Source organism: Oxyura jamaicensis, chromosome Z, assembly GCF_011077185.1.
Source record: "Oxyura jamaicensis isolate SHBP4307 breed ruddy duck chromosome Z, BPBGC_Ojam_1.0, whole genome shotgun sequence".
Taxonomy (NCBI): domain Eukaryota; kingdom Metazoa; phylum Chordata; class Aves; order Anseriformes; family Anatidae; genus Oxyura; species Oxyura jamaicensis.
Window position 1 is genome coordinate 2,593,688 of NC_048926.1, and position 12,157 is coordinate 2,605,844.

A 12,157-nucleotide genomic window follows, 5' to 3' on the forward strand; every position below is an offset into this window, starting at 1 on the left:
GGCTCAAAGCAAAAGCATAACCCATGAGGTAGCAGGGCTTACAAAGCCGTCAATAAACCGAGCCCTGGCACCGCTGCTCCTGCAGCGCGGGGTCACCATCCCTGGCAGCACCCCACAGCCAGCTCCTTCTTCCTTTTGGTCAGTTTGCATTATTTGCCTAACGAAACGCTTGTGAGGGTACTGCCTAAGGCACTCCTGAAAGCCAACATTTGCCTGGCCCCAGCTCAGCTCCAGAGTTCTGGGACACCCAGGAAAAACACAAACACCCGCAGGCAGCCCTACAACAGAGCCCAGTTTTGTACTGATTCGTGACCCACATCCCCCCTGCTCCCCACTGCGCCTGCAACATGCACACCCAGACCTTTCCCTCTCCCCCACTGCCCCAAACCCCAAGCTCCCTCTGGGACCTTCCAGCCCCCATCCCCACAAGAAGCAGCACATACCTGGGTTGGCTGCAGCGACACAAACCCCAAATCCCCTGCAGGTATAAGCGAGTTAACCGACCCACCTGCGCCCAGACAGTATGTGAGCTCATGACTGCTGCAGCCTCTCCTTGTGGTCAGGAAGAAATTTGGATTTCCCTCTTCCACCCTTTTCCTTAAAGCAGGGAAGATCTTATCTGTGAGACCTGCGCTCCTCCGTCCGATCTGGCTGAAATTAATCCCTGGGTTAAAAAGTTTCCGGAGGAATAACAAGGGACGGCCAGGCTGACTGCACAGACCTCAACACTGTAAACAAAATAATAAAAACAAAGAGCACAGAAACCGAAGCTTTGATTTGAAGTGGCTGTTGCCACTTGGTAAATCAATCACTCACCCCATGTAATGCAAATTTGTGTTTAGTGTCCGCCTTCAGCTGAGCGCAGCCGATTCCTAGAAGGATGCTGCGTGCTCCGCCGGCACTCCGAAAGCAGGGAGGGAGGGCAACCAGCACCCTGGGGTTTTAATAAAGTCCTGCACTATTGGTCTGCTGCAGGATTTATGGTTCAATTAAACAGATACGCTTGGCCAGGCTACCATCCCGCTGCCTGACACGGCACACGCTGCAACCCTCCCCAGACCTCTGGCAGATAGCTGGACGATATCCCCCAAAACACTTGTCTGGGTGCAGGATTAACCCCGTCCCTGTGAGCGCTGGGTGATCGGAGGCAGTAGGATGGAGATGGGTCAGCGACCTCGGCATTAAAAGCCGCCACTGCCGGCCCCTTCCCCCGGCACAGAACACGGCAGCGGGGCGGTGTGAGAGAGAACAAAGCCACCAGCACGGCTGCGGCACCGCCATGCCGCCGGGGGGACCGGCCGAAAACGTCCACGGGTGCTGGGAGGGGACATTTCCATCCCCGAGGCTCAGCGGGAAGGGATGTTGTGCTGCGAGGAGCCGGGCACGGCTGCTGAACGCGTGGTGGGAGGGAGGAAGGGAGGGGACCCCGTCACCATTCTCACTGCCCCCAAAATCCTTTGTCTGCTTCCCCGCCTGCCAGCCAAGCGCTGCGCGTACGTGCCGGCGTCCTGCCCACCGAGAGCAGCCGCAGAGGCAGGGAAATGTGGGCAGCACGGGTGTACTGGGTCTGGCTGGGATGTTAACTTTCCCTGCAGCAGCCCATACAGTGCTGCGCTCTGCACTTGGAGCTAGAACAGCAGTGGGATCACACCGGTGCTGTGCCTGCTGCTGAGCAGTGCTGGCACAGCATCAGGACTCTCTCTGACCCTCCTAGGGGGTGGGCAAAAAGTGAGAAAGAAACATCCCCAGGGCAGCTGACCTAAACCAACCCCAGGGATATTCCATACCATAGGATGTCACACTCAGCAATAAAAGGTGGAAAAAGGAAGAAGAGGGGAGGGGTGGGCTCTCGTTGCAAAAACGTCTGTCCTCCTCCCGAACACCGGCTACGTGCGTTGAGGCCCTGCTTCAAGGACGTGCTCAAGCATCGCTCATTGGTGGGAAGTAGAGAGGAATTTCTTTCCTCTGCACTTCCACATAGCCTTTACTTGTTTTGTTTTGTTATTCCCTTTTCCCCTTTCCCTTTTTTCCCTTTAGTTGAATTGTTTAATTAATAATAATCTCTCCTTAATAATATTTTTTCCCTTTAATTAAATTATCCTTATCTCAACCCGTGAGTTGTTCTTTCCTTTACTTCTTCCCCTCCTCATCTGAGGAGGGGCAGTGAGAGAGCAGTTGTGCTGTTCAGCTGCCTAGCATGGCAAAACCACCACAGCCCTTTTTGGCAGGGCTCAAAGGGTTGAGATAACAATAGGATTGATTAAAACTCTTACAACTAACACACTTACTTGGCTAGTCACCATGTTCAGTGTCCTGTTAGTACTGGTTTGTTTGATCACGTGCCATGCAATCCGTGTCATGTTCTCCTTTCTCTTCCACATCCAGTCTGAGAACGTGCTACAATCTGTGTTGGTATTTTTAAATTCGCTGTGCTGCTGAGCACTGGCCTTGAGTTTAATCTGGCATTCAGGCTCTGCACTGTTATCGTTTGGGTCTCACAGAAAACATCTTTTAGAGAATATTCAGAATTATACCGCCTTCCTTTCCTCATCTGGAAGTCAGTTTATGAATAATATCAGGAATGGTACCTCCTCCTTCTTTCACAGTGGGCTAATTACAACAGTTTTTGAGTATTTTGAATAATAATATACAACCCAAGGGATATTCCATACCATGTGGGGTCACACTCAGCAATAAAAGGTGGAAAAAGGAAGAAGAGGGGTATTTGAGTATTTTGAATAATAATAACCCATATATTGCTATTTCTAATCCTGCCTAACAGGTCTCCTATTCTCTCTAAGATCAGTCGATTGTTTAGAAAGCTTACCCAGCAATCTGTCCTGAAACAGCCTACGAAAGGATTATGGTCGACACCCAGGTGAACACATCCTCACCTGGCTGCTTCAATGCTGGGACGCTGGGGCCAATAGCCAACAACTAGAAGGCAATGAAGCCAAGCAGCTGGGATCCCTCTCTAGAGAAAGGGTAAATGATAAAGGAATTGGGAGAGGGACACAGGTTCTCAGCCTCTGGAGGTGACTCCTGGCAGCTGTGAAAGAAAGGTATCCCCATAAGGAAGACACTGTATATCAAGTAGGCAAGTGGGCCACTGTGGATAAAGGTCTCCAGCAAATGAGGAATTAGCTGTGCTGGAGATGATTTATAGTGATTTGGACAATGCCCAGACACCTAAAGATCCCAATGAAGTCCAGTGCACAACGTCCATGTGGCGTAAATTGGTGCAGAGTGCACCATCATCACATGCCAGTACGCTGGCAATATTTAATTGGGATGAGGGGATGGGACCAACAGTGTCCTGCCAGCTTAAAAAATATGAAGACAATATGAAGACAATCTCTCTGCTCCACTACGGGCCTGTCTCTCAGCTGTGGAGAAACTGTCCGTAAGACTGGACCACCTTGTAGAACAAGCATACCCCTCCTCACCCAGACGGAGTGATATTTCAGCCACTAAGAACCAGTATTTCCCTGCTCGAGAGAGTACCCAAGACGCACACCATGTGGCACTTTGTGATTTTACCTGCATGACTATGGGGAAGATAAGAGAAAATGGGATAGTGTACCTACTTCAACCCTAGCTGCTCGGGTACGTGAACTGAAAGGAAATACAGCAGCAAGAAGAGGGGCTCCTAAGAAAAATGCTGCTCCAGTTTCTGTTGGGAAATTCTCCAGAGGCAGTAGAAGACCTGATGCTATTCTTGACCTTGATGAAGGGACCTCTGCTTCTCATTTGCAAGAATTAAGTGGCAGACGCTCCAGCCAGGACTAGAGGGGCCCTGCCTCTGGCCAGGTAGAGGAGAGGGATAACCGGATTTATTGGACTGTGTGGATCCGATGGCCTGGCACATTGGAACCACAAGAAATACAAAGCTCTAGTGGACACTGTTGCACAATGTACCTTAATGCCATCAGGCTACCAAGGGACAGAACCCATCTGTATCTCTGGAGTGACAGGGGGATCCCAACAGCTAACTGTTGGAAGCTGAAGTGAGTCTAACTGAGATTGAGTGGCAAAAGCATCCCATTGTGACTGGCCCAGAGGCTCCATGCATCCTTGGCATAGACTACCTCAAGAGAGGGTACTTCAAGGATCCAAAAGGGTACCGGTGGGCTTTTGGCATAGCTGCTTTGAGCACAGAGAAGATTAGGCAGATGTCTGCCCTGCCTGGCCTTTCAGAAGACACCTCCATTGTAGGACTGCTGAAGGTTGAAGAACAGCAGGTACCAACTGCTACCACAATGATGCACCGATGGCAGTATCACACCAAGTGAGACTCCCTGATTCCCATCCATGAGTTGGCTGATCGGCTGGAGAGTCAAGGAGTCCTCAGCAAGACTTGCTCACCCTTTAATATTCCTACATGGCCAGTGCGAAAGTCTAACGGCGAGTGGAGGCTAACGGTGGACTATCGCGGCCTGAACGAAGTCACGCCACCACTGAGTGCTGCAGTGCCGGACATGCTAGAACTTCAGTACGAACTGGAATCAAAGGCAGCCAAGTGGTACGCCACAATTGATATCGCTAATGCATTTTTCTCCATCCCTTTGGCAGCAGCATGAAGGCCGCAGTTTGCTTTCACTTGGAGGGGCATCCAATACACCTGGAATTAGCTGCCCCAGGGGTGGAAACACAGCCCTACCATTCACCATGGACTGATCCAGTCTGCACTGGAACAAGGGAAAGCTCCTGAACACCTGCAGTACATTGATGACATCCTTGTGTGGGGCAACACAGCAGAAGAAGTTTTTGAGAAAGGGAAAACAGTAATCCAAATTCTCCTGAAAGATGGCTTTGCCATCAAACAGAGTAAGGTCAAGGGACCTGCACAGGAAATCCAGCTCCTGGGGGTAAAATGGCAGCATGGACGTCGCCATATTCCAATGGATGTGATCAACAAAATAACGGCAATGTCTCTGCCAACTAGCATAAAGGAAACGCAAGCTTTCCTAGGCCTTGTGGGATTCTGGAGAATGCATGTTCTGGACTATAGTCAGCTTGTGAGTCCTCTATATCGAGTGACTCGAAAGATAAACTATTTCGAGTGGGTCCCCAAGCAACAACAGGCCTTTGAACAAATCAAACAAGAAATAGCTCGTGCAGTAGCCCTTGGGCCTGTCTGTACCGGACCAGCTGCGCAAAACATACTTTACACTGCAGCTGGGGAGCAAGGCCTCACCTGGAACCTCTGGCAGAAAACCCCAGAAGAAACTTGAGGTCGACCTCTGGGGTTCTGGAGCCGGGGCTATCGAGGATCAGAAACCAATTACACCCCAACTGAAAAAGAGATGCTAACAGCATATGAGGGTGTTCGAGCTGCTTCAGAGGCTGTTGGTACAGAAGCACAGCTCCTCTTGGCACCATGGCTACCTGTGTTACACTGGATGTTCAAAGGGAAAATTCCCACTACACACCATGCGACTGATGCTACGTGTAGTAAGTGGGTAGTGTCAGTTACACAGCGGGATCGAATGGGAAAACGTAATCGCCCAGGATTCCTGGAAGAGATCATGGACTGGCCGGAAGGCAGAGATTTCAGAGTACTGACAGAAGAGGTAACCCATGCTGAAGAGGCACCACCATATCATGAGTTGCCAGAAGACAGAAAGCAGTATGTGTTGTTCACTGACGGATCCTGCCGTGTGGTAGGGAACCATCCGAGATGGAAAGCTGCTGTGTGGAGTCCCACACGACGAGTTGTGGAGGCCATGGAAGGGGAAGGTGAGTCGAGTCAGTTTGCAGAAGTGAAAGCCATACAACTAGCCCTAGAGATTGCCGAAAGAGAAAAATGGCCAGTACTGTATCTTTACACTGACTCATGGATGGTGGCAAATGCTCTGTGGGGGTGGCTGCAGCAATGGAAACAGAGCAACTGGCAGTGCAGAGGTAAACCTACCTGGGCTGCTACCCTGTGGGGAGATATTGCTGCCCGGGTAGAAAACCTGGATGTAAAAGTATGTCATGTAGATGCCCACATGCCCAAGAGTTGTGCTACTGAATAACATCAACAACAAAGAGGCGGATCGAGCTTCAAAAATTGGAGTGGCTCAGGTGGACCTGGACTGGGGACATAAGGGTGAGCTGTTTGTAGCTCGATGGGCCTATGAAACATCAGGACATCTGGGGAGGGATGCCACATACAGATGGGCTCAAGACTGAGGGATGGACCTGACCATTGAGGCCATCACACCGGTTACCCATGAGTGTGAGACCTGTGCTGCAATCAAGAGAGCCATGAAGGTAAAATCTCCCTGGAACAGGGGGAGGTGGCTAGGGTTTCGATATGGTGAGGCCTGGCAGATTGACTATATCAGACCACTCCCACAAACCCGCCAAGGCAAACAGTACATACTAACCATGGCTGAAGCAACAACTGGGTGGCTGGAAACATACCCTGTAAACCATGCCATGGCCCGAAACACTATCTCGGGCTTAGAACGGCAAGTGCTGTGGAGTCATGGTACACCAGAGAGAATTGAGTCCGACAATGGGAGTCATTTCCGAAACATCTTGTCACCTCCTGGGCCAAGAGGCATGGTATTGAGTGGGTGTATCACATCCCTTATCACCCACAAGCCTCTCGGAAGGCTGAAAGGATTGTTAAAGACTATGTTAAGAGCACTGGGTGCTGGGACATGGAAACAATGGGACATAAATCTACCAGAAGCCATTTGGCTAGTTAACAAAAGGGTTCTGAGAGCCATGCTGGTCCTGCCGAAACAAAACCCCTACACACGGTGAAGGGAGCTAAAGTCCGCACAGTGCATGTACGGAAGTGGATGGGGAAGGCGGTGTGGGTTACTCCTGCCTCGGGACAAGGCAAACCCACTCGTGGTATTGTCTTCACCCAAGGACCAGGGTATACCTGGTGGGTAATGCAGCAGGATGGGGTTATCTGGTGTGTGCCTCAAGGAGATCTAACTTTGGGAGAAAACTAATCTGTGATCTAAGTTATACATTGTAGGAAGATGCTGCAAGATCAACAACAGGTCAACTTTGCAAGGAACTGGGCAAGTGCAACAAGGACTTGAGCTAAGCTGGTGCTGGTGTCCACACATCCAACTCTGCCTGCCCTGAGTGACCACTTTGGCAGATGAAGACTAAATAGTCAACAGTTCTTATGGACGTTCTCCGAGAAAGACTTATAGAATGTGAAGATGTACCTACCTATCAAGTTGTTAAAGAACAAGGAACAATGGTGATGAGAATATGCCAAAGTATGGGGGGCCTGAGAGTGACACAAATGTTATGGAATAGGGCATGGAGGTTGTACTGGGTCTGGCTGGGATGTCAACTTTCCCTAGAGCAGCCCATACAGTGCTGTGCTCTGCACTTGGAGCTAGAACAGCAGTGGGATCACACCGGCGTTGTGCCTGCTGCTGAGCAGTGCTGGCACAGCATCAGGACTCTCTCTAACCCTCCTAGGGGGTGGGCAAAAAAGTGAGAAAGAAACATCCCCAGGGCAGCTGACCTAACCCAACCCAAGGGATATTCCATACCATGTGGGGTCACACTCAGCAATAAAAGGTGGAAAAAGGAAGAAGAGGGGAGGGGTGGGCTCTCGTTCTGAAAACGTCTGTCCTCCTCCCGAACACCGGCTACGTGCGTTGAGGCCCTGCTTCAAGGACGTGGTCAAGCATTGCTCATTGGTGGGAAGCAGAGAGGAATTTCTTTCCTCTGCACTTCCACACAGCCTTTACTTGTTTTGTTTTGTTATTCCTTTTCCCCCTCCCTCTTCCCCTTTCCCTTTTTTTTCCCTTTAGTTGAATTGTTTAATAAATAATCATATTTCCTTAATAATATTTTTCCCTTTAATTAAATTATCCTTATCTCAACCCATGAGTTGTTCTTTCCTTTACTTCTTCCCCTCCTCATCTGAGGAGGGGCAGTGAGAGAGCGGTTGTGGTGTTCAGCTGCCTAGCACGGTAAAACCACCACAACGGGGACGGCTGGAGCAGGGCTGCGGGGATGGCACGGCGAGCTGCCTGCTCGCTAGCAGAGCTTTCCAGAAGTGTGAGGTTGATTTCAGAGCTGCCACCAGGGTCGGAGCTGGTCCTGAGAGTAGGGGAGGGCACCACGCAGCACCACCCACCGGGATCCCACGCGGATTCCTGTGGTGGCTGCTCCTGCTTGGGCATCAGTACCATGCCCCTACAGCCGTGTGCCATGGACCTGGCAGCCCAGATTCTGCTAACAGGGACGGGGTTTGTCCCCATCCCAGACCCCGTGGGCAGGCAGGGCAGCAGGGCTGTCGCAGCGCGTGTTTACGGCGTTAGCAGCTCCGGTGAGTCATGGGTGAGCCACACGTGCCACCGCCGTCTCCTCTCCCGATTGCAGATCAAATGAAGCCAGAAGGATTGCACCGAAGGTAGAACAATGTCAGGAAAACGGCCTTCAAGGACCTCAGCTGTGCCTACAGGACCATACCTTTAACTGAATCCACTCCTGAGCTCAAACACATTACCCACTCCTTTATCTTCCAGCCAAAAACATACAGGAGATCCTCGCTGACAAGCTTTCAACTATTCTCACCCAACCCAACAGCCCCTGAAAACTGCACCTAATTAATTTACTAGCTTGCAACAACGAAGTGTGGGAGAAAAAAAAAAAAAAAACAAGCCATTTCAAAAAGCACCACGAGCCTCCTCTCCATACAGCTGTGAAGCCTCCAGCTGCAGAAATGATTGCTGCAAGTTTCAGGACTGCTGGCCCAGCTTCCCGAGCCAGAGAGCTGCAATCTAAGATGTCTCCAAGCCGATTGCCCGGCCAGAAGCTGCATTTCTCGGGACGCCCCACAGCTCCCACGGGCTTTCACCCCAGCTCCTCCGGCCAGACAAGGCCGACCAGGTGTTAAGCACCAAACGTTTCCTATTATTAGGCTCCAGCTGACAACTGCAGCCCCTCCACAACAACAGTTCCTGCTTTCTTTTCCCCTTGCACAAACACCCAAGATGGTATTTGGGACGGGTGGGTACGGTATTCGAGTCTCCTTCCAGCTGCAAGGGGTCTCCACGCCACCCTCCCCGCTGTGCAGACCCCAGCCCAGACACTCACCTCCATACTGACTGCCCCGGCTATGCCAAGCGGTCCTTCACAGCTCCTCCAGGACTTCCCGAGTTCAAAAGCAATGTGTTTTTGGAATTAGTTACAAGGCATGGCATACCCAGCTAGCAGCTCCCTGTGGCAGGCTGGGGAAAGCCGTGGCAGACATGTGTCTTCTGCTCCGGCGTGGGGAAGGCAGCAAAGCCTCAGCACAGGCTGTGCAAACCCGTCCAGGGGAGCTGGGCCACTCCAGAAGGAAGAGGAAGGCTTTTTTCTTCTCCTTTTTGCATGAAGGCCAATTAAAATAGTTGGGCACCAGGGTGCATCTTCAGCCAAGCAGGGCACAAGGGGCGGGGAGCATCGCCTGGCCGCTCCCTGTCCCCAGCACGTCCCGGGGCAGGTCCTGCCACCCACGTCCCTCTGCGTCCTGCCACCACACCGATGGCATCCGATGGCTGGCAGGAGGAGCCCAAGCTGAGTCAGCCCGTGGCCGCGGGGCAGACGCCCTCCAGAAATCGCTGCACGCAATTAAACGCTCCTGCGGCAGGCTGCTCGCCGACAGGTAGGGCAGGATTTGGTCCCGCGGAGGCAGCAGCTAGTTGTGTCACCACTGCTTCTCCTGCCACGGGACAAAACAATTTGTTGTTTGTTTTTTTCTTCCCTTGCCATGACTGCTACGTGCCTGGGGAAAGAGGAGGCTGCGGGCTGCCTGGTAGGAGCACAGAGATGGACGCGATGGATTTCATGAAGCACAAGAGTACTCCTCGTCCACTGCGGTCTCTAAAGCCTCGGAGCTCCACAAACTACCTCAAAGGAGGCCCCAAAAACTAACGTGAAAAGCAAAAGGTCTCACATCCATTCCAGAGACACCATCCCCATGACCAGCCACCTTTCTGGGATCTCTCGGTTGGAGCCGACCAACAGTAGCTATGCAGGACCAGCAAGGCCAGACCGAACGTGGGACAGCCCCAGGCAGACCTGGAAGTAAAAGCCTCTCTTTCCAGCCTGGAAGCTGGCACTTAGACGCTCAAAAGCATCTAAAAATACCCAACGGCATCCCCATTTCAGTCTGAACTGACCAGGAAATGTTCTTCTCTTACAATCATTAGTAAGGCATCCACGTTACAAATGACTATAGATATAAATACATGTAATTTATATAAAATATAAATAAAACAGCCACTCTCACAAATGAGCAGAAGATTACTGGCTGGCTACGCTGTCCCTTGACTTCTGATGACTCAGTAAAGCACTAATTGCACTCCGGTAGCAGAACCGTAGCTTCTCCCAGGAGTTTCACAAGGACATCCCCAAGCTTATGGGCAAGTAGCGTCCATAAGCACTTTGACACTGCACAGATTTTCCAGGCAGAGCAGTTGTCCTGTCCCCAGCCTGACGAACAGCTACCCCAAACACACCAGCAGACTGTTCACTCTGAAACTTAACAATGTCATGTGTGATGTGAATGTCGGAATGCTTCTGCTAAGCCGAAGAACAACGGGGCACAATTAGCAGTATTCCACTGCGCTGCGTTTTAGCAGAAATGTCCTGACAACATGCCACATGTGCCCAGAACAGCCCCTGAGGCATAGGATCTGCTGCCCCCAGCTTCCACAAAGCCGCAGGCCTTGCTGCGCGTTCAGGTGCAGCTCCTCACAAAGAGGCAGGACCTCACCGAAGGCTCGCCGTGGAGAACGTCTCCGTGCTCTGCGCGTGATCTGTCACAGCTCTCAGGAACCCTCCGCAGACGATTCCCAGCCCGGCTGTGTGCGAGGCTGACTCAGCTACAGGAGCAAGCATGTGAGAGCAAGCCGAACGCCTCAGACAGCTCGCTCCTCGCGCAGATCCCTCTGCAGACGCAGGGCTGGTGTGCAGTTCATCTCCACAGTGATTTCTCCTGCAGCCCTGCCAGCTGGGGAGCCCCTGGGTGCTGCTCACCTGAAACTCATCATTTACCACATCGTCATCACCTGCAGCATGCAGCCCCTGCTTCCCTTTAAAGGCGATTTCAGATTTTGTAAGTGATAAAAAAATGTTTCCTTGGAGCAGGGCAATGTTATTAGTCCCACAGTGCCCTAACTGTGACACAGTCAATTCTCAGTGCAGGCTCTGCAGAAGGAAGGCCCAGAGCTCAGAGAGAAAGAGCTTTAAATACAAACACAGCCCGAGCTGCCCAAAACAGAAGACACGCTTATCTCTGCCAAAGAAAACACACTTAACACGGGGAAAACGCAGGCTACAGATTTTATTCTGGGCTTGAGGGAATAAAACCCAGCGCAAGGCTTTGCTTTTGGACCTCAGGCTCAGCCGAGTGCAGAACAAAGCCTTTACGGTCGTTACAAGGAAAAAGAACGTGAACCTACACCACACAGAGGTTGTTGTTTTTTTTTTCCATGGGGGGACAAAGTGTGAACATTTGCATGCCAGGGTCACAGAAACCGCAAGCAGGGTACGATGCTTCCCTCCCCAACACGCGTGGCATCCCCTGCTGCGCTGCCAGCAGCTGGGTGCTGCGATGGCCCTGCCATCAGCAAGCCTTCCTAGGTTTGGAGGTGGAGGGAGCATAAAACCACCAGAAGAGGAGCCTGGAGGCTCAGCACCCTGCGTCTCCTCCCATACCTTTTGTTGCTGCCAGCAAGGCCCAATTTTACTACGGCGGTCCTGGTGCTGGCCGTGACTCCCAGCAGCAGCCTGCACCCATCCAAGCGATGGAGGAGGAGCAGCGCATGGGAGCAGAGGCGGCACAGACCGACAAACAACCCATTTCAGAGGAGGAACCGCTTCTGCACGAAGGTCCCTGCCTGCTTTCCGCCCCGATGAAGCCATCCAAGGGACAGCTGCACGCGCAAAGCCACCCCCGGGCGCGGGAGCTCAGCCCCAGATTTGCACCATTCCAGGGCCGGGGACACCCACGGCTTGCCCTCACATCGGATTACACGCCGAGAGCAAGCCGGCAGCCAGAAACACCACCGTACGTGTGTCCCCGGGGCTGGCCTGACACATGCCGCGTTGTGCTGAGCTTGGACGCAAGAGAGGCGAGGAAGGCTTTGCGCTGCACCCCTCCTCCTGTCAGCCACGCGTGCATCCCCCAGGGACG

At 52.1% G+C, this 12,157-nt stretch overlaps 1 protein-coding gene and 1 long non-coding RNA gene across 7 annotated transcripts in view; both read right to left on the bottom strand.

The window, feature by feature from the left end:
• CTIF (cap binding complex dependent translation initiation factor) overlaps positions 1–820 on the bottom strand; it is a 127,526-nt gene extending 126,706 nt beyond the window's left edge. For 3 of the 6 annotated variants that reach the window (XM_035309683.1, XM_035309686.1, XM_035309681.1), the window contains exon 1: positions 509–818. In XM_035309683.1, the coding sequence (XP_035165574.1) occupies positions 509–535 (27 nt within the window). In that variant the 5' untranslated portion in view covers positions 536–818. Of the gene's footprint in view, positions 1–508 lie in introns of all 6 variants that reach the window. The other 3 variants (XM_035309685.1, XM_035309684.1, XM_035309682.1) reach the window with 2 other exon arrangements.
• Positions 821–2,100: 1,280 nt separating this feature from the next.
• Positions 2,101–7,154, bottom strand: LOC118155979. The gene is made up of 3 exons (XR_004746092.1): positions 6,790–7,154; positions 5,365–5,366; positions 2,101–2,136 (listed from the first exon to the last, which is right to left on the bottom strand). It is a non-coding gene; the product is annotated as an uncharacterized LOC118155979 (long non-coding RNA).
• Between the last annotated feature and the right edge of the window lie 5,003 nt (positions 7,155–12,157).